We start from the raw sequence: 23,436 nt of genomic DNA, 5'->3' as shown, positions 1-23,436 counted from the left end.
AAAATAGATCTAGCTTCAAAGGATCCTTGGATGGCTTGAAAGTTCTTGAAGCAGAATCATGACACGAAAACAAGTTCAAGTAAGATTTCCACTCGAAATAAGATTGTTATAGTTATATTAATTTAATCAAAGTTTGAATATGAGTATTACCTTGTATTATAAAGATATCTTACTATAAATAAGAAAGATTTCTTGAAGTTGGATGATCACTTTACAAGATTGGAAGTAAGCTAGCAAACTTGGAAGTATTCTTAATTTTATGGAACTAGAACTTATAGAATTTATGAAGAACACTTAGAACTTGAAGATAGAACTTGAGAGAGATCACTTAGATGAAGAAAATTGAAGAATGAAAGTGTTTGTAGGTGTTTTTGGTCGTTGGTATATGAATTAGATATAAAGGATGTGTAATTTTGTTTTCATGTAAATAAGTCATGAATGATTACTCATATTTTTGTAATTTTATGAGATATTTCATGCTAGTTGAGAAATGATGGTTCCCACATGTGTTAGGTGACTCACATGGGCTGCTAAGAGCTAATCATTGGAGTGTATATACCAATAGTACATACATCTAAAAGCTGTGTATTGTATGAGTACGAATACAGGTGCATACGAGTAGAATTGTTGATGAAACTGAACGAGGATGTAATTGTAAGCATTTTTGTTAAGTAGAAGTATTTTGATAAGTATCTTGAAGTCTTTCAAAAGTGTATGAATACATATTAAAACACTACATGTATATACATTTTAACTGAGTCGTTAAGTCATCGTTAGTCGTTACATGTAAATGTTGATTTGAAACCTTTAAGTTAACGATCTTGTTAAATGTTGTTAACCCAATGTTTATTATATCTAATGAGATGTTAAATTATTATATTATCATGATATTATGATATATTAATATATCTTAATATGATATATATACATTTAAATGTCGTTACAACGATAATCGTTACATATATGTCTCGTTTCAAAATCATTAAGTTAGTAGTCTTGTTTTTACATATGTAGTTCATTGTTAACACACTTAATGATATATTTAAATATCATTTTATCATATTAAATAAAGTGTATCAATATCTTAATATGATACATATGTATTTAGTAGACGTTATCATAACGATAATCGTTATATATATCATTTCGAGTTTCTTAACTTAGTAATCTCATTTCTTATGTATATCACACATTGTTAATATTCTTAGTGAGATACTTACTCATAATAATCTCATGTCAACCATATATATATGTCTATATATACCATAACATGTAGTTTTTACAAATTTGTAACGTTCGTGAATCGCCTGTCAACTTGGGTGATCAATTGTCTATATGAAACTTATTTCATTTAATCAAGTCTTAACAAGTTTGATTGCTTAACACGTTGGAAATATTTAGTCATGTAAATATCAATCTCAATTAATATATATAAACATGGAAAAGTTCAGGTCACTACAAGCATCACCTATATCGTTGGAGTTGATTGAAGATTGTTTTAAAAGGAAACAAGTTGATAAAAATTAAATGAAAAAAAGAAAAAATGTTTGTAATTTGATGTTATTTTGAAACAAGTAGATTAACTTCTATAAAAATTGATAAGATTCGTGAATGATGTTTATCTTAAAAATGCTACATTAGTTCAAAATTTCCAAATAAAAAACATTAACATACATATGATGTATGTTAAAGTACTTTCTAAGTTACAGGCACAAAAGTTATTAAAATATAGTCAATACGATACATCCGATGTATGGTAACCAAAAATGAAGTGTGTTTTGTTGTACTTGAAGTGTATTTTGTTGTTTTTAAAGTTTAATGTTTTAAATTTATTATGAATCGTAACGTAATCGTAATCATAATGGTTATAATTTTTTTTATTATTTTTTTTTGTATACACGTTTTGCTACGTTATATATATGAATACATAGTATTTATAGTAGAAAAATATTAAAAAAATAAAATAATAATAATATTAATAAAAACTAATCCCAAAAAAGAACAACCTAGAAGCCTTTCTTCCTTTTATATAATAAAGGAGACAATTTATTCATTCTATTTCTCTCTCTCTCTCTCTCTCTCTCTCTCAAAAAAAAAAAAGGAAAAACTTTAGAAAAATAATAAAAGAGAAAAATGTCTGCATCAACATCAAAACCCTCAAAATCAAACAAAAGAAAAACACCACCACAATCACCAAAACTACCACCACCGTCTCCTAAAATTGAAATATCCGAAACTCCAGAAGTAACCATACGACACCCAAAATACGAAAATATGCAAAAATCTGTTGACATTGTGAACAGGGATAAAATGAGATACCAAGTGCTTTATGAAAATTACAAAGAACTGGAGGATGAAACTAAAGAAATAATGAACATGCTTGATGTTCACAAGAACTACCTTGATAAGCATGCATAAATGTATTCATGTATAATCTTTTTGAATGTTCTTGTGTTGAATCTTTTCTTATTATGAGTTTTATGTAGCGACCCGACCAAATCATGTTTGACGGCGCCGTCTACTTAGGTCCCGTTACGTGGTCATAAGTCTTTAAGACAAAGTTTGACCAAAATATGTCGCCTTCATTTCAAAAAAAATATTGTTCCCAAAGTTTACAAGAATTGTTCAACCAATAGTTAAGTTACAACGTTATGATACGAATGAAATCTAGGCGACACGGTTTAAAGTAAAGTCAAAAGACGCTCCATGAAATGCACATATACTCGACATCCAATGCAAGTATCAACTAATGAGCGGAAGCATGTATCATGTATCGTTCAAGGACCTGAGAAAAACATAGAAATCTGTCAACGAAAACGTTGGTGAAATCATAGGTTTAAGTAAGTAAGTACAAGTGAACCACAAGATTTGCATCAATGAAATAATAGTAATACATTCCAAAAGTTTGTTTCACGAGCACCCAATTATCAATGCTTAACATTTCCTTCCATTGAACCCCATCACTTAGTGCTAGAACATACACTGTTTCTCGAAAATATATTTCATTCGTAAACGGTAGCGAACCGTTTGAATGAGGGTTTGTCAAACCCATATGGATCCATACAACATAAGTTCTCGCTTACACCCGGCAAGTGTAACTAATGATAATCGAATTGAGGATTTTGTTCTAAACTCGTATGTAGAATGTTTGTTTTCCTGTACTTGTGTTCACTTAGTAAAGAAATGTTTATGTTTTCTCATCCCAAATGTAAGTTCAAAAAGAGTAAAAGTGGGACTATGATCTCACCTTGAGTGCACGAGTAGTAAAGTACTTCGACAAGTAAACGTGTGCAAAGAACAATGCTAGTCTTGACCTAATCAAATAGGTCGTATCAATAACGGTAAACACGATAGGTCAAAAATGTTCAATTAGTCCTATGGCTCGTTACGACTCGATTATTTAGCATGTGAAATCAAATTGTCAATTTTCATGCAAGATACAAGTATATAAACAAGTTAGGAAGGTTGCAAAATCATTTGGTTAAGTTTGACAAAAAGTCAAACTTTGGTCGGTCAAAGTCAACGAAAAGTCAACACGTTCGGGTCGTGTCCCGAACTATTTTTCTGAGGTTTTTAATCATGTATGAGCATGCTAGGACAAGTTACATGTGAATCGGAGGTGCGTAGCATAGCAAACATTATTCGAAAATTGACCAAGTTGGATAGACCCAAACGGCGCGCCGCGCGGGTATATGGCGCGCCGCGCGGGTACCTGTGCAGAGAATTCTGGCAGTTTTTAAGTTTTATGCACGAACCTAACTTCAAACAATCACCATTTATGATCCGCAAACAATCAAGACAAGTATCTTATACCGTTGGGAAGGTAATTTGACGAGGAAAACAACTAAACACATTTCATCAATCAATCTACCTATTACAACAACCAAAACCGCATCTAATGCTTAACATTAACCGCATACAAGTTCATAAATGCAATTCAATGATTCGGGCAACCAATTTACATGAATGATATGCCGTTTCGAAGGTAATCAAGCATACAATCCAACTAAACACTTACCAATAATAATCCATGGCATTCAATGCATCAAAAGTCCATTTCAAGTTCATCAAACCCTAACCCAAATTCACCAAAATCACTAATCATGTTCTTGGAGTTTCCTTAATCAACCTATACATCAAAACGAAGCTAATGATACTAGGAACACAATTAGAACATGAACTTTTAACATCTAACAACATATGATCATCCAAAATCCAAGAACAACACACCAAAATTCAAGTTCATGCTAGTTACACTAAAACAACGAGATCGAGCATACAAATTACATACACGACATCACAATGAGCCATAGACACTAACTAATACCATTTCAAGTCAAAAACACGAATTTAGAGAAATCTAGAGTTTTAGAAATGTTACCCAAACGAGATGAAGTTGGTACCAAAATGAAGAGGATGAAGAGAGGATCACGAATATGTAATTTATTTGGTTGTAAGCCTCCTAGATCGAATTTAGATGATGATTGAATGAATATGGTTTTGAGTGTGTGTTCTTGCTAGAGAGAAAGAGAGAGAGATGGAGGTGGAAATGAATGGGTGAAAGGGGTTTGACCCTTTGACCTAGTCAAGGGTTTGATCCCTTGTCAAGTTTAGTCCCTCAACTTTCGTTCGGGTGCGGGAATTACCTAAACGAGATAATTTAAAACTCGTATCAACGGGAGATGTTATAAACATATAACGGACTTTATATTAGTATAACGGAAAAGTAAATGGAAAAAGGCGGGATGTTACATTACCTACTCCTTAAAAGAAATTTCGTCCCGAAATTTAAGTAGGCGTAGTAGTCGTTGTTTCTTCCTCGAGATCTTGCGTTTCTGAATTCACGAATAGATGAGGATACTTCCTTTGCATTTGATCTTGTCTTTCCCAAGTAAACTCGGGTCCCCTTTTGGCGTTCCAACGGACTTTAACAATCGGGATTCGGCTTTGTTTCAATGTCTTGACGGAGGTGTCCACAATTTCAACCGGTTCCTCCACAAAATGAAGCTTGTCATCAATAGTAAGTTCCTCAAGAGGGATGATGATATCGGGTTCGGCAAGACACTTTTTCAAGTTAGATACATGGAAGGTAGGATGAACGGAACTCAGTTGGGGCGGAAGGTCTAAACGATAAGCAACGGTTCCAATACGCTCCAAGATTTCGAAAGGACCAATATACCGCGGATTTAGCTTCCCGCGTTTACCAAAACGGATTACACCCTTCCAAGGTGCGACTTTTAACATTACTCGGTCACCGACTTGAAATTCAAGATCGTTGCGTCGTTTGTCGGTATAGCTCTTTTGACGACTTCGGGCCGTCCTAAGCCTATCTCGGATTTGAACGATTTTCTCGGTGGTTTCGTGAATGAGTTCGGGTCCGGTGAATTGCACGTCGCCTACCTCGGCCCAACAAAGAGGTGAACGACATTTGCGGCCATATAGCGCTTCAAAAGGTGCGGCTTTAATACTCGCGTGATAACTATTGTTGTAAGAGAACTCGGCGAGAGGTAAGTGCTTGTCCCAAGCTTTTCCGAAATCAACCACGCAAGCTCGTAACATGTCCTCTAAGGTTTGAATTGTACGTTCGCTCTGTCCATCGGTTTGAGGATGATATGCGGTGCTCATGTCTAAACGCGTTCCCAACGCTTCTTGCAATGTACGCCAAAATCTAGAAACGAAACGGCCATCTCGGTCGGAGATAATCGATAATGGTACACCGTGTCGGGCTACGATCTCCTTAATGTAAAGTTGTGCAAGTTTCTCCATTTTGTCCGTTTCTTTCATGGCAAGGAAGTGTGCGGATTTGGTGAGACGGTCAACAATAACCCAAATGGTATCGTAACCGCCCGTCGTTTTTGGTAGCTTGGTGATAAAATCCATTGTTATCCTTTCCCACTTCCATTGCGGAATCTCGGGTTGTCGAAGTAGTCCGGACGGTCTTTGGTGTTCGGCTTTGACTTTGGAACATGTCAAGCACTTGGAAACATAAGTAGCTACGTCCCTTTTGATGTTCGGCCACCAATATAGTTGTTTAAGGTCGTGGTACATCTTATTGGCACCGGGGTGAATCGAGTATCGTGACTTATGGGCTTCATCTAAAATAAGGCTTCGTAGGTCCCCATAACTAGGCACCCAAATCCTTCCGGCGTAATATCAGAGTCCGGTCTCCCTAATTTCGAATCGAGAGACGAGAATGTTCAAGAGCTCGTGTGAAAGGTTTTCATCCTTGAGAGCCTCATCTTGGGCTACCCGAATTTGGCTATTAAGGTTGGTGTGAATGGTGATGTTTAAAGCTCGGACACGGAGAGGCACCGCTCTTTCTTTTCGACTTAAGGCATCGGCTACTACATTTGCCTTCCCGGGATGGTAACGAAGCTCGCAATCGTAATCGTTTAAGGTTTCAATCCACCTTCGTTGTCTCATGTTTAGTTGTTTTTGATCGAAAATGTGTTGAAGGCTTTTGTGATCGGTGAAGATAGTACTCTTGGTTCCATAAAGATAGTGTCTCCACATTTTAAGTGCAAAGACAACGGCTCCGAGTTCGAGATCATGTGTCGTATAGTTTCGTTCATGAATTTTGAGTTGTCGAGAAGCAAAAGCAATGACTTTCGTTCGTTGCATCAATACACACCCAAAACCATGTTTCGAGGCGTCGCAATATACAACAAAGTCATCATTGCCTTCGGGTAGTGACAAGATAGGAGCGGTGGTTAGCTTCGTTTTCAAGATTTGGAATGCGGATTCATGTTCGGTCGCCCAAATGAATTTCTTTCCCTTGTGAGTCAATGCGGTTAGAGGACGTGCAACCAAAGAGAAATTTTCGATGAATCTACGATAGTACCCGGCGAGACCCAAAAATTGACGAATGTGAGTAGGAGTAGTAGGAGTCTCCCATTTGCTGATGGCTTCGATTTTCGTGGGATCGACTTTAATACCTTGATCACTCACAACATGACCAAGAAACTGAACTTCCTTTAACCAAAATTCACACTTGGAGAATTTGGCATAGAGTTGTTCTTGTCTTAAAAGTTCAAGCACAAGTCGGAGGTGTTCCTCGTGTTCTTCTTCGCTTTTTGAATAGACTAAAATATCATCGATGAACACGATAACGAATTTGTCAAGATACGGTTTGCACACGCGGTTCATAAGATCCATGAACACCGCTGGTGCGTTAGTGAGACCAAATGGCATTACGAGAAATTCATAACTACCATAACGAGTTCGGAATGCGGTTTTGGAGACATCTTCCCCCTTAACCCTTAATTGATGATAACCCGAGCGGAGATCGATTTTCGAATATACACAAGACCCTTGTAGTTGATCAAAGAGGTCATCGATGCGAGGAAGAGGATATCGGTTCTTAACCGTCAATTTATTTAGTTCACGATAATCAATGCACATTCGTAGGGATCCGTCTTTCTTTTTAACAAACAAAATCGGAGCGCCCCAAGGTGAATGGCTAGGTTGGATAAAACCTCGATCAAGTAGTTCTTGGATTTGACTTTGCAATTCTTGCATTTCAGATGGAGCGAGTCTATATGGTGCACGTGCTACGGGTGCGGCTCCCGGAATAAGATCGATTTGGAATTCAACCGGTCGATGAGGTGGAAGACCCGGCAATTCATCGGGAAATACATCGGAAAAGTCACTAACAATTGGCACATCATCGATATGCTTCTCATCGGACTCGACTTTCTTAACGTGGGCAAGGATCGCAAAACAACCCTTACGGAGTAGTTTTCTAACTTTAAGGCACGAAACGAGATTGAGTCTGGTGCAACTCTTATCGCCATAAACAATCAAAGGTTCACCATTCTCGATAGGAATTCGGATTGCGTTAAGATCACAAAGGATGTGAGATTTCGTTTTGACTAACCAATTCATACCGATTATTACATCAAAGCTTCCTAGTTCCATGGGTATCAAGTCAATTTCAAATTCCTTACCCAAAATGTTTAACGCGCACCCCCGGTAATATGTGTCGGCACTTAATAGTTTCCCGTTAGCCACTTCAATGGTATAAGGGGTATCTAATGGAAGAGTTGGAGTGCTAAAAGAATGAATCAAAGTCTTGGATACAAAGCATTTATCGGCACCCGAATCGAATAAGCAAGAGACATAAGAATTGTTGAGAAGAAACGTACCCGTGACTAGTTCAGTGTCATCCCGGGCTTCCTCGGTGTTGATGTTGAAAGCTCGGCCGTGCGTATTGAGGTTATCTTTCTTCTTTGGGCATGCATTTCTATAATGACCCGTTTGGCCACATTCGTAACAAGTGCCCGTCTTTGGTGCATTGGGCCACTTTCGAGCGACGGGAGTGGCACTTTTACAATCGTTGGCCTTATGACCAATTCCTTGGCACCGATGGCAAATTAGCTTACTACATTCACCAAAGTGATGTTTGTTGCATTTGTTGCAAAAAGGTAGATTCCCGGCATAACCCTTCTTGCCGTCGAAAGTGAAAGATTTCTTGGCAAAGTTGTTGTTGCTTGATTGGGAGGGTTCCCACTTTCTTTTGTTGCCGCCCGATTTATCCTCGGCCTTAGGTGCCGGAACTACGATTTCGTCAACCGTTTCAATTAGTTGGCGAGCCATGTTCATAGCGGCTTGATGAGTAGTGGGTTTGGATGACATCACCCCTTGTTTGATGCTTTTTGGAAGACCGAGCATGTAGAGCTCAATCCTTTGAGATTCGGGGTTAACAAGATTAGGACACATCAAGGATAGTTCGGCGAAGCGTTGATTATAAGCTTTAAGATCGTTTCCGACCGCTTCCAAAGCTCTTAGTTCTTCCTCAAGCTTTCGGGTTTCTTCGCGCGGAAAATATTCAACAATCATCTTTTCCTTGAGATCGGCCCAAGAGAGTGCATGAGCTTCATCGGTACCCACCGATTGTACATAAGTATTCCACCATGTAAGAGCGACACCGGCGAAGGTGTGAGTGGAGTATTTGACCTTGTCTTGGTCCCGACAACCGCTTATGCTAAAGACGGCTTCCGTTTGCTCAAACCATCGGGTGAGCACGACCGGTCCCCCGGTTCCATCAAAAGTGTGAGGTTTGCACCCCATGAAAGCTTTATAAGAGCATCCCTCGTTTGAGTTTCCGGCTCCATTGTTGTTGTTGTTATTGTTGTTGTTGTTGTTGTTGTTGTTGTGGTTGTGGTTGTTATTATTATTGTTGTTGGATGAGTGACCGGCCATGGCCGCATCTACGGCGGTAGCTATCATCCGTTCGAGAGCTTGTTCGGGAGTTTCATTGCGGCGTACACGACGAGGAGCCATTGTTCCTTCAAGACACAAGAATATCATTGATTAGTATTCTCAATAATACTAACCGTGATATAGAATAAAGATAAAGAGAAGTTTTTCCTCGACTCGCCTTAAATTCTTTATGTCATAATGTCGGAACGTTCATATGAGTCACCGTAATATAATCCCGGAAATTATATTACCCTGATTCACATGTGCATTCGACATCATTTCATATAGTCAAGGTGGCGTGTCAATCAAATTAAACAACGTGAGATTAAGATGAACTAAGAGTAGATATGAGTAGAAGCGTTCGAGTATAAATGCACAAGTAGTCAAGTAATTCCTACTTCAAGTCTATATGCCGGTTGTAGTCTAGACTCACCAATGTACCCTATGACTCGGGGTTGACACTAATGAACTCTAAATCCCTACAACCAACGCTCTGATACCATCTGTAGCGACCCGACCAAATCATGTTTGACGGCGCCGTCTACTTAGGTCCCGTTACGTGGTCATAAGTCTTTAAGACAAAGTTTGACCAAAATATGTCGCCTTCATTTCAAAAAAAAGATTGTTCCCAAAGTTTACAAGAATTGTTCAACCAATAGTTAAGTTACAACGTTATGATACGAATGAAATCTAGGCGACACGGTTTAAAGTAAAGTCAAAAGACGCTCCATGAAATGCACATATACTCGACATCCAATGCAAGTATCAACTAATGAGCGGAAGCATGTATCATGTATCGTTCAAGGACCTGAGAAAAACATAGAAATCTGTCAACGAAAACGTTGGTGAAATCATAGGTTTAAGTAAGTAAGTACAAGTGAACCACAAGATTTGCATCAATGAAATAATAGTAATACATTCCAAAAGTTTGTTTCACGAGCACCCAATTATCAATGCTTAACATTTCCTTCCATTGAACCCCATCACTTAGTGCTAGAACATACACTGTTTCTCGAAAATATATTTCATTCGTAAACGGTAGCGAACCGTTTGAATGAGGGTTTGTCAAACCCATATGGATCCATACAACATAAGTTCTCGCTTACACCCGGCAAGTGTAACTAATGATAATCGAATTGAGGATTTTGTTCTAAACTCGTATGTAGAATGTTTGTTTTCCTGTACTTGTGTTCACTTAGTAAAGAAATGTTTATGTTTTCTCATCCCAAATGTAAGTTCAAAAAGAGTAAAAGTGGGACTATGATCTCACCTTGAGTGCACGAGTAGTAAAGTACTTCGACAAGTAAACGTGTGCAAAGAACAATGCTAGTCTTGACCTAATCAAATAGGTCGTATCAATAACGGTAAACACGATAGGTCAAAAATGTTCAATTAGTCCTATGGCTCGTTACGACTCGATTATTTAGCATGTGAAATCAAATTGTCAATTTTCATGCAAGATACGAGTATATAAACAAGTTAGGAAGGTTGCAAAATCATTTGGTTAAGTTTGACAAAAAGTCAAACTTTGGTCGGTCAAAGTCAACGAAAAGTCAACACGTTCGGGTCGTGTCCCGAACTATTTTTCTGAGGTTTTTAATCATGTATGAGCATGCTAGGACAAGTTACATGTGAATCGGAGGTGCGTAGCATAGCAAACATTATTCGAAAATTGACCAAGTTGGACAGACCCAAACGGCGCGCCGCGCGGGTATATGGCGCGCCGCGCGGGTACCTGTGCAGAGAATTCTGGCAGTTTTTAAGTTTTATGCACGAACCTAACTTCAAACAATCACCATTTATGATCCGCAAACAATCAAGACAAGTATCTTATACCGTTGGGAAGGTAATTTGACGAGGAAAACAACTAAACACATTTCATCAATCAATCTACCTATTACAACAACCAAAACCGCATCTAATGCTTAACATTAACCGCATACAAGTTCATAAATGCAATTCAATGATTCGGGCAACCAATTTACATGAATGATATGCCGTTTCGAAGGTAATCAAGCATACAATCCAACTAAACACTTACCAATAATAATCCATGGCATTCAATGCATTAAAAGTCCATTTCAAGTTCATCAAACCCTAACCCAAATTCACCAAAATCACTAATCATGTTCTTGGAGTTTCCTTAATCAACCTATACATCAAAACGAAGCTAATGATACTAGGAACACAATTAGAACATGAACTTTTAACATCTAACAACATATGATCATCCAAAATCCAAGAACAACACACCAAAATTCAAGTTCATGCTAGTTACACTAAAACAACGAGATCGAGCATACAAATTACATACACGACATCACAATGAGCCATAGACACTAACTAATACCATTTCAAGTCAAAAACACGAATTTAGAGAAATCTAGAGTTTTAGAAATGTTACCCAAACGAGATGAAGTTGGTACCAAAATGAAGAGGATGAAGAGAGGATTACGAATATGTAATTTATTTTGTTGTAAGCCTCCTAGATCGAATTTAGATGATGATTGAATGAATATGGTTTTGAGTGTGTGTTCTTGCTAGAGAGAAAGAGAGAGAGATGGAGGTGGAAATGAATGGGTGAAAGGGGTTTGACCCTTTGACCTAGTCAAGGGTTTGATCCCTTGTCAAGTTTAGTCCCTCAACTTTCGTTCGGGTGCGGGAATTACCTAAACGAGATAATTTAAAACGCGTATCAACGGGAGATGTTATAAACATATAACGGACTTTATATTAGTATAACGGAAAAGTAAATGGAAAAAGGCGGGATGTTACATTTTATACTTTTATCTTTTTTATTTGTGAAATTTTAATGAATGAATGAATCTATGTTTATTAATTATGTATTAAATACATTGTGTTATTTTAATTGCGTTTAATTAAAATTAAAATTTAATTATAATATCTTTTTTATGTGAGTTGCAATGATTACAAAAAATATTTTGTTACTATTCCAATGAACAAGAAATCTTATAGTCTGAAAAAATCTTATAAAATCTTATAGGGTGGCTATAGACTGAAATCAGATCATAATGAACTGTCAAAAAAACATCACATAAAATGCATTGAATGTATTTTAAAATTTATTAAAAACAAAATAACAATAAACCTTGCAACTTCCGATTTTGCCTATATATACCATGAAAGAAAACCACAATTTGTACCTTTTATTCTTAAACATCAAAAACAAAAAACAAACAAAGTCAAAAAGAAAAAATGGATTCAAGTATCTCTCCACCACCACCAACAATCCAGCAAACCCAATACTTTGCAAACAGCAAAGTAGATCAAGATTTCATTAACCATTATGTTAAAAAAAAGCAAACAAAAACATTGAACAAATGAACATAATCTGGAAGAAAATGGAAAAGATGAACGAGGACATAACATACTTCAAAGGCATTTCTGAAGAAAGTATGCAAAAAGTGTTTGGACCCGCTAGAGGTTATTGAAGATGAAGATTATTGTATTTTGGTAGAAGTTATTTTTTGTTTTGTGGAAATTTTTATATCTGATGTCAAAGTTTAATGACTAAAGTTGTATGAATGAAGTTTCGATTAGTATAATATTATTTTTTAATCTTTTTGTTAGAATGAATATATTATCTCTTATACAGATTTATAAATGAAAATTTTGTTAAGAATAATTAAAAACAAATAACATGAACATGTAAGAATGAATATATGAAACATCAAATGTATCATATATTCATTAAATTTATCAGAGTTTAACTTCGATTCCAACACATTGATAAGCTACATAAAATGTATGTTAAAAACCAGCGATCTAAAAAATAAATATATTAAATTAAAAAAATAACTGAATAAAAGAAGTTTTTAAAACATTGATATCATTTAAGAAAAAAAAATTATATATATATATATATATATATATATATATATATATATATATATATATATATATATATATATATATATATATATATATATATATATATATATATATATAGTGGTAGGATCAAGAGGGAAGTAACCATTCGGGGGGAAGCGGGGGGAAGCAAAAAAATTTTTTTTTTCGTTTTTTGAAAAAACTTTGTTCACGAACATTATAGATTGGATGAAAATATGAACATTTAGTAGAGACACTTTGATATAAATGTTTTTATTTTGGCGGGAAAACGCTCAAAGAAGTAATATATAACAATTATCGTGTTTTTCGAGGGTATTTTGAGGTTTTAGATATTAGGGTTTAGATATTAGGGTTTATAGGGTTTAGATATTAGGGTTTAGAAATTTAGGGTTTAGGGTTTAGATTTAGGATTTAGATTGAGTTTTTAACACGAACGGTTTAGAGTTTAGGGTTTAGGGTTTAGGGTTTAGGGTTTGGTGTTTTGGGTTTATGGATAAACCCAAAACACCAAACCCTAAACCCTAAACCCTAAAATCTAAATCGGGCTAAATTTTACTTCACAAAACATGAAAAAAAAACGTTAACATTCTTCACGAACAATATTATCTTGAATGTTATTTTTGTCGATCGTTTTCCCGCCAAAATAATAACATTCATCACGAAGTATCTTTTCTAAATGTTCATATTTTCATCCAATCTATAATGTTCGTGAACAAAGTTTTTTCAAAAAATGAAAATTTTTTTTTTGCTTCCCCCCGCTCCCCCCGATTAGTTACTTCCCCATTGATCATGCCCCTATATATATATATATATATATATATATATATATATATATATATATATATATATATATATATATATATATATATATATATATATATATATATATATATATATATATATATATATATATATATATATATATATATATATATAATACAGTAAAATAGAAAAATTAACATAAAAATAGGTAAAAAAGAAAAAGGTAAATATAACTGCAAAGTAATACCTGCACAAAAAAAGTAACCGCAATGAAAAAACTTATAATCAGTAAATAAAGTAAAAAATTCAAAACACGATAAAAAAAACCCCCAAAAATAAGAATACACTCACACACATCACTCAAAGTTTCAGAAAAACACACACAATCATCGCTCTCATATTTGAACAAACCCTAATTACGAACTCAGAGAAAAACTCCATACAAAATTTACAGAAAAAAAGAAGAGTAGCAGGATGGAACGAAAAGGTGAACTTATAAAATACAAATTCATTATGATCATCCTTTCTATTTTTTTTATTTTTAATTATTCTGAAAAATATTGATTAACGTTTCATATACAAACTTAAAAAAAAAACAGGACCAGGAAGACTGAAGATTGTATTAAGCACAGAGGTAAACAAATATACACATCTACAGTTTTGTTATGATTCATCTACTGTATGTTAATATGATGTTTGATTTATATGATGATGTATTTTTTGTTATCGTTCATCTACTGTATGTTCATATGTTATTTATTTATTAATTTGTTTTTGTTTTTCATCAGATTTATAGTTTTGTTATCGTGCATATGATGTATTTTATTAATTTCTTCTATTCTATTATATTGTTTGTAGTATAGATAATCTATAGATAAAAAAACATATGAGTTATCATTCATCTACTGTATGTTAAATATGATGATGCATTATATATAGGTTTGTTATCGTTCATATGATGTATTTTAGTATTTCTTTTGTTCTATTATATTGTTTTGTAGTATAGATAATATATACAGAGTCAACTTGTCTTTATTTTATAAAACATCAAATGTATGATAATACAACAAAGTTGAAAAAATTTGGTTGTGATATCAGTTATAATACTTATACATGAATCCAAGTAACAAAAAAAAAAACACAAAGGAATATAGATGCATTACTACTATTTATCATACAACTAATAATGTAAAAACTGATAGATACATTGGGATCATCGAGCATTGCTGGAGAAAAAGATAGAGGAATCTATCATCTAGGAATAAAACTCAAGAAGAAGCATTTGTAAACGAGCAACGTGGAAAGAGTGGAGAGAAAACAACATACAACTTGAATGAAAAAGGTAAGACATACAAAAATAGTTTTATCAAAATAGATTGTTTCATCTTTAGAACTGTGAATAAGATAAACTGACAATTACTAATGATTCAATATTCATTTCATAATAAACACATACAGCAATGTGAATGTAGAAGAAGAGTATGTGTCTGATTCTGACAATGTTACGAACTAAAAAGGTAAAAGAAAGTCTACGAGATCTAGTAGACGAATAAAAGATGTGAAAAAGGTGAAAAAGGAGAAAGGTATAAAAATAATATAAGCTTTATACATCTTGAAATATGGAAATTAAAAAATAATAAAAAATATTCATTTCAGGTGAACCATTGGATAAAAAGGAGTGGTGCAAATCAATGATAAAGAAGAGTAGAAAACAAAAAACTGAAAAGAAAAGAAAAGTGAAAATAGAAGAAAAGAAAAAAGCACTTGTAAACCATCGAGAACTAAAAAAAAAAGATGCCTTAGAAACAAGAATGTCTCCCAAATCATTATACAAAACAATTAAAGTGATGAATGATGAGCAGAAAAAAGTTGTAAAGAAAATTGGTTTTTGACAAATTCTACAAATGGAATTCTGTGAAATACCTACAGCGCTAGCATATTTCTATTTAAAGAAATTCGACTATGAACAAAGCCATATTGTGTTGCCGAATGGATCTATAAGTGTAACACAAAATAGTTTGCACAAGCTATTTGGTGTTCTGATGGGACCAAAAAAGATAAACACTAGTAAAAGGGCACTAAAGGGGGAAGTGATGACTCATAAATGGAGAAAACAATACACAATCGAAGGGATTAGATCAAAGCATGTAGCGGAAAAGATAAAAGCGTCAAATGAATCAGGATGAGAGTTTATATTGGATTTCTTAGTGTTGTTCAGTTCGATAATGATTCAAGGACATAAAAACGGGAATGTCAATCAAAACTTTCTAAGTAACATTGAAAATGAAGAACAGATAAAAGAACTGAACTGGTGTGAATATATGCTGGAAAGTTTGAAAAATGCCGTGAAGAAGTACAAAGAAGGGCTGTTTGTCGGAAATATATCTGCTTTAATTGTAAGTTTAAAAAATAATTAGCACAACAATCTATTCATACAAAATACAAATTACAGATGTAAAAAATACGTTATATAAAAATAAAAAATGTTTAAATCACAGATGCACTATGTGGAATCAACAACTATTGAGAGAATGTACGTCCCAGATAAAGGCTTGACAATCAACAAATAGACAACAACTCTATTGAAGCAAAGAGATGACAAAGAAATGAAGCTTGGATTTGGTAACGTTGAAGTGACTGCTGAAACGAACGTAAATAATGATGAAGAAGACAGATTACCAGAAATCGAAGAGGTAAGCACTGATAATGATGATTTATTCTAAACAAAGATGAAAAAATAATAACACACGTTTAATGTTGTTATAAAACGTTGAATATAAAGAAGTTTATAACACATAATGCTTTATGTATAGGTTTATATGATCAAATACAAAAATGTTGAGGAGGAAGGAAAACAAAAAAAAGAAGAGGTAAAAATAAAAATTATTTATAATAAAGAATCAAAAACTTTGTAGTATTTGTGATTGTCAAACAGCTTGATGTTAAAAGATAACAATATTTTATTGTATGTTAACTAATAACATAAATTAGATGTATGTTAACTGATAACATTGATTGTATGTATGTTAATTGATAACATTCATTTGATGCATGTTAACTGATAACATTCATTGGATATATGTTAACATGCATTCATAAAATTTTAAACATGCATCAAATGCATTCGAATTTTAGCTTGTTGTATACAATCAAATGGATGTATGTTAACTAATAATATTCATTACATGTATGTTAAATAATAACATTGATTGAATGTATGTTAAATAATAACATTGATTGGATGTATGTTAACTAATAACATTCAAATAGATATATGGTAATTGATAACATTGATTGGATGTATTTTAACTGATAATATTTATTGGATGTATGTTAACTGATAACACATGTAATGTCTATTAACTGATAACATTGATTGTATGTATGTTAACTGATAACATTCATTTGATGCATGTTAACTGATAACACATGTGATGTTTGTTAACTGATAACATTAATTGAATATATGTTAACATGCATTCATATAAATTTAAACATGCATCTAATGTATGTTAAAAAATATACGAATTTTAACTTGTTCTATTCAAGTGTTGGTATCATACAAATCAAATGCATGTAAAAAAAAAAGCTTCATCAAAACTATAAAAAAAAAATAAAAAAAATGACATGTATGTTTGCAGCAATGTGAGAAAGGGATTGATGAAGGATATGAAGATGTGGAAAAGTATCTTAAGAAAGTTAAAGAAGGTTTGATTAAGTATCCATATAACATGAAGATTAAAGAAGTTTCAAAAAAACTTCAAAGTATTATTGAAGGTATGAATTCAACATCGTCTGAAGAAAGGACGCCTTTGCATTTAATTGTAACTGAAGGAGATTGTAATAGCTACAAAGAATATTCTGGAGTAGAATTCAATTTAGATTATGAGATTGAAGGAAGAAAAAGAGTAAACACCGTGAGAGAGAGTGGGGGGAGAAGATGTGAATGTTGAAATGGATACAAATGGAGTGGAAGGTTTGTTTGAAAAAGAGGAGATGACAAACAACGTGGATGTGGAAATGGATACTCATATTGTTGAAAGTGTGAACGAAAAGCAAACCGATGAGGTGAATATTACAATGGAGGATGTAGTAGTTGAAAATTTGAGTGAAAAAGAGGAAATTAGACAGACAATGTATATGAATAAGCCAAGTGATGAGGTAAGTGTTGGGATTGAAGAAGATTTAAATGAAAGACTGAGAGAAGAAAACAACACGAAAAAAGATGTGAATGTTGAAATGTATATAGATGAAGTGGAAGTTTGGTTGAAAAAAAGGAGATGACAAACAATGTGAATGTGGAAATGGAGAGTCATATTGTCGAAAGTGTGAACGAAAAGAGAACTGATGAGATGAATGTTACAATGAAGGAAGAAACAGTTGAAAATTTTGGTGAACGGGAGGAAAATGTACAGAAAGTGAATTTGGAATTGGATAAAAATGTACAAGAAAATATATTTGAAAAGCCAAATGATGTGATAAGTGTTGGAATTAAGGGAGATTTAAATTTAAATGAAAGAATGACAGGAAACAACACAAAACAGGATGTGAATATTGGAATGAGTACAACTAGAGTGGAAGATTTGTTAGAAACAGAGGAGATGAAAAAGAATGTGAGTGTGGAAATAGAAAGTCATGGTGTGGGTGCTGGAACGGAGAATGATGAAATGCAAGATAAAAGTTGTGATGAAGAAGAAGCAGCACGAGAAGAAGTGATAGAAAATGTTTCCAAAGAGTCAATCAGGATAGTTGAAATAGAGACCGAGAAAGAAGAAAATTTGGTTGAAAAAATGCAAACATTAGTTGAACAGCAGGATACAGTGATAGGTGTGAATGTGCCATTGAATAGTGAAGTAGTGGACAGTTTGTTTCAAAAAGAAAGTGGTTATGAAGAAAAAGTAGCAACAAAAGAAGGAATACCAAATGTTTCAGGAGAGTCAATAGACATGGTTGCAACGGAGACTGAGAAAGCAAAGAATTTTGTTGAAAAGGTTGAGAAAGAAAAAAATGTGAATGTTGAAACTGAGACTAAGATGGATGAGGATTTTAATGAGAAAACAATTGATGATGATGAAGAAAATACAAACGCAGTGATAGCAAATATTTTGGGAGATCTGAAAAATGATAGTTTATTTTCAGGTGCAATAGATACAAATATAAGCAGAGCAGGGGAAAAAATTGGAGAAGAAGGAGTTGCCAAAGAAGGGGAAACATAAAATGAAGAAAATAAAGGTGAAAAAAGAGAAAAAAGAACAATACGATTACCAGCTGTATACAAATCGCCTTTTAATAAAAGGGAGGTTGAAATCACAAAAAATGTTGAGAAGGGAATCTTAACAGTTGCAAGATACTTCATGAGCTTTGGAGAAAAAGAAGGGTAATGTGATGAATAAATCATATCATATTTATTTATTATTAGACATCAAATATAATATTATAATTTATCATATACAATTTACAGGTCGTTTCTTTACTATAACAAAGATGGAGAGATGATAACAGATGAAGCAATGGCAAGCTTAATGCACCGAGTGTACGTGGAAGCAATTGCGATAGACGTATGGGCAGGAATTCTAAACAGGCAAGAGATACATGCTAAGACAAACACCAAAAAATGATTATTCGTGCCAACATGTATACTGGTAAGAAAAATTAAAAAATTGAACATATACATAAAAAATTTATTGATGAAAATAAATGCTATCTAACATAATTCCTAAAAATATAGGCACCCAATTATCTGAACCGTAACAGAATACTCAACAAACATAAAGATGATTTCAACATAAATGTGAAGGGTTATCTGAAGGGCAGAAAACTGAATGTGGATATGAGAGGATATGATCTGGTAAGAAATGAAACAAGTACGGTATATGTTATATATATATAAATATATACAAGTGCTACTTATTATAAAAACATATTGAATGATAAATTGCAGATAATGTTCCCGATATGCAAATCGAGTCACTTTTATATGTTGTGCTTCAATCTTAACACTGGTGTTCTGGAGATTATCAACAATTTAGCAAAAAAAGAAAACTTGAAGACAATATATGGAAATGTTCAAAAAAATTTGTAAGTACTATTTATGCGTGTACATATTGTAAAACCTATATAACAATGCGTCAATGTTGACTTAGGTGACCATGTTGAAAGGATATCTAGAAAAGAAAGGTAACAAGAGAGCAGCTGAAAAGATTGGATCGGGTATTACAACCGAGCTACAAATGTCCTGGAGAACAGTTGACAATAAGGTTGACTGTAGGGTTTTCTTAATGCGTCACATGGAAACATAAAAAGGTGAATATCCATGGAACAGTGAGCTACCAGCAGATAAAGAAATGCAGATTAGGTGTTTAAATGAACTGCGAGTAAAGTACGGAGTGAAGATATTGACCGATACAGAAAATACATATTGGCCTCAGTTGGATGCGAGAAGAAAAGAGTACGAAAAAAAATCATGATGAAAAAACAAAGATGCAGAAGCTAAAAGAAGGGATAATAAAGGTGAAAGAAATGAAAATTTGACTGTTTAAGAAGGAATGAATTGATGTAAGAGGAAACAATGTTTTGTGATTTAATATAATCTGAAACAAGTAGTATGAATGTATGTAAATGTACCTGATGCATGAAAAAAGTTGAAATTTATTAAACAAGTAGTAGAAAACATACGTGATGTATGAATGTTGAAAGTGTTAGATAAAAATTTGTTTGATAAATAATCAAAAATGTAAATTTTTAACATACATTGGATGTTTGTTACTTTATTAGCATTTTAAAAATCATTATTGGTTGAAAAAAACATTAAGATACATATAATGTATATTTATATACAATGCATGTAATGTATGTTATTGTAATACAATGCATTATTGGTTGAAAAAAAAATACAATGCATGTAATGTATGTTATTGTAATATAAATATTTTAAAAAATCATTATTAGTTAAAAAAACGTATTAAGATACATATGATGTTTAGTAATGTAAATTGCACGTGACAAATAGGTTTTTACACACAAAAATGTATATGTATATATATATATATATATATATATATATATATATATACATATATATATATATACATATATATATATATATATATATACATATATATATATATACATATATATATACATATATATATATATATATATACATATATATATATATATACATATATATATATATATATATATATATATATATATATATATATATATATATATATATATATAAATGCATGTGATGTATGTTATTGTACGTTAACTATATACAAAAACAGTTATAGAAAAATCTGTAGAAAAAAAGTATATATTATAACATATCACGAATAAAATAAAATAAAAAACACTTAGAAAAAAGGAACATTACTATGTATTAAATTGAATGATATAAAAATATTCAGAATTATTGATAAAACTCAAAGTCTAAGTAAAAAAAAAAAATTGTTATTTAATCATCAACATTCAACATATTAAACTCACATAACAAGTAAAAAAATGTGCTTAATGATCATTGTCTTCGCCTTTGTCTGATTAAACATCTTCGTCATCATCCTCGTAATCAGTAAACTCTGAATCAAGGTCTACAGTGCAAGTACGAACATTATGACCAATCCCTTGACAACGATGACACTTTCTCCTATTTACAGACGATTTACTTGCAGCCTCTTCTCGAGCACTTTTATACCTTTTACTGTTGTGCTGACCTTTGTTTGGAACGACAACTGGAGCACGAACCTTAACATTACTTGGCTTTCAAAATCCCAAAACATTCTCAATTTGTTGAACTTTTGTAGCTGAAGAATGTTGGTCAGGGATGGAAGGTGCAAATTCTTTAACAAAGCCATCAAACTTATCACTAAAAAGCTGAAGTATTTCTTTGTCATTCTTACAATTAGAAACAACTCTCCTAAAAGTATTGAAAATATGTTTGGTAATCATGTAGGCATCAGAATGGTAATTAACACCAGCAAAAATAACAATCAAAGATTCAGATGCATCCCTAGCCCACCTCCTCAATATATGTTGTTTAGGAATTTCAAAAATGTCATTAATTTCATAAACATAAAATATGTGACGACACAAACGGCCTTCACGATTGAACAACAGACACGAACAATGTGCTTCACCAGACACAGAATGAAGAGAAATCTGAGGAATATATGTGTGTATATATATATATATATATATATATATATATATATATATATATATATATATAAACAAAAAGAAAAAGAAAAAAGTAACAACACAAAAAATAAAAAACATCGAATCTTCATTGTAAAAAAGGGACATAAATAACATAAACAAATAGAAAAAAAAAATGAAAAACTAACCTTGTAAATCATTTTCTTATGAGGAAGAATGAACTTTTCCTGAACTTCACAAATCTTCTTAAGTTCATCATTTTATCAACAACACAACTTATTTGAGAAAACATTTTATCAGATTGAAAAATTTCATCTTGAACTAACAAAAAAAGGTAGGAGTGTACACGTCTCTTGCTTGAAGCTCAATTGGCTTAACAGTTCTACACTTAATAGATCTGCTTTACATTTGAGAATCTATCAATCTTGTATTATGATGTTGCTTATCCATGGCAGCATCAAATCTAGAAAAGAAATCAACTAAATTTGAATGCTTATTTTTGCATTTAGAGAAAAATGAATTCTCACCTTCAGATAATGAGGATGTTCGCATTAAGCCATTCATTAGTACATCTCTAAAAAAGCAAAGAATCCACATTTCCTTGATTGCAAACATATCGTCAAACCACTTTGCACCATCTAACTTAAAATCTTCAATTAAAGACTTCCAATGTCTTTCAAAAGATGATACAGACATTTCTTTGTTCCAAAATATGTAATTCGTACGTTTGCGGAAAACTTTATTATTATATAAAACATAACCAACCTGAAAAAACACATGTAACAAAAGATAATATTAAGATACATCATATGAAAATTAATCAAAACAAATAACTTAGTGATGAAAAAACAAATAGATATTAAAATACAACACACGAATGATAACAAAAAAATGAATAAAAAGTTACCATTTCATTTGAGAAAATGCAAAAAACAACAGATGAATGATAAAAAAAAATACATAAAAAGTTACATGTTCTTTAAACAAACAAAATTAAAATGCATCAAATGAATGATAACAAAAAGAAAAAATTATGTTACCTTATCCTTTAACTTCTGACTGATGTGCCACATACATAATCTGTGTTTTCCAGTTTTAAACTTCTCAGCCACCGCTTCCAACACTGCAGGGTCTTGATCAGTAGTAACCAAACCAGGTTCAGTAGAGAAAGTTTTTAAAAAACAGTCAATAAACCATTTGTACGAATCAATAGTTTCACACGATAGCAATGCAACACCAAATATAACAAGCTTCTTGTGATTATCAATACCAGTGATAGAAACAAATCTCATATTGTGCCTGAAAAAGAAAACCAATAAAAAACAACATTAAGAACTAACATGCAATTAATGAATGTTAAATAAAACAAGTTCACAGAAAAAAATACCTATTGGTACTATATGTTTCATCAAATGAAACAATGTCACCAAATTCTTTGTAATTCAT

General features: G+C 32.9%; 1 protein-coding gene across 1 annotated transcript; it reads right to left on the bottom strand.

Moving 5' to 3' along the window:
- Positions 1 to 21,375: 21,375 nt before the first annotated feature.
- On the bottom strand, positions 21,376 to 23,436 carry LOC139854202 (protein FAR1-RELATED SEQUENCE 5-like). Its single transcript, XM_071843520.1, has 5 exons — positions 23,378 to 23,436; positions 23,031 to 23,289; positions 22,518 to 22,755; positions 21,682 to 21,932; positions 21,376 to 21,594 (listed from the first exon to the last, which is right to left on the bottom strand). The coding sequence occupies exons 1-5, from the start codon at positions 23,434 to 23,436 to the stop codon at positions 21,376 to 21,378; spliced, it is 1,026 nt and encodes a 341-aa protein (XP_071699621.1).

The sequence above is a fragment of the Rutidosis leptorrhynchoides genome, chromosome 6 (genome assembly GCF_046630445.1).
Source record: "Rutidosis leptorrhynchoides isolate AG116_Rl617_1_P2 chromosome 6, CSIRO_AGI_Rlap_v1, whole genome shotgun sequence".
NCBI classification, from domain to species: Eukaryota; Viridiplantae; Streptophyta; class Magnoliopsida; order Asterales; family Asteraceae; genus Rutidosis; species Rutidosis leptorrhynchoides.
The sequence above is the reverse complement of the archived record's forward strand: the minus strand, read 5'-3'. Positions and strand labels throughout refer to the sequence as shown.

Excerpts from the sequence above, each read along its gene's own strand:
- LOC139854202 (XM_071843520.1), bottom strand. The coding sequence starts at position 23,436 with ATGAATTACAAAGAATTTGGTGACATTGTTTCATTTGATGAAACATAT. Across the intron at positions 22,756-23,030 it reads GTCAGAAGTTAAAGGATAAG|GTTGGTTATGTTTTATATAA; the intron begins GTAACATAATTT and ends GTGTTTTTTCAG. Across the intron at positions 21,933-22,517 it reads AACATCCTCATTATCTGAAG|GCCGTTTGTGTCGTCACATA; the intron begins GTGAGAATTCAT and ends TCAATCGTGAAG.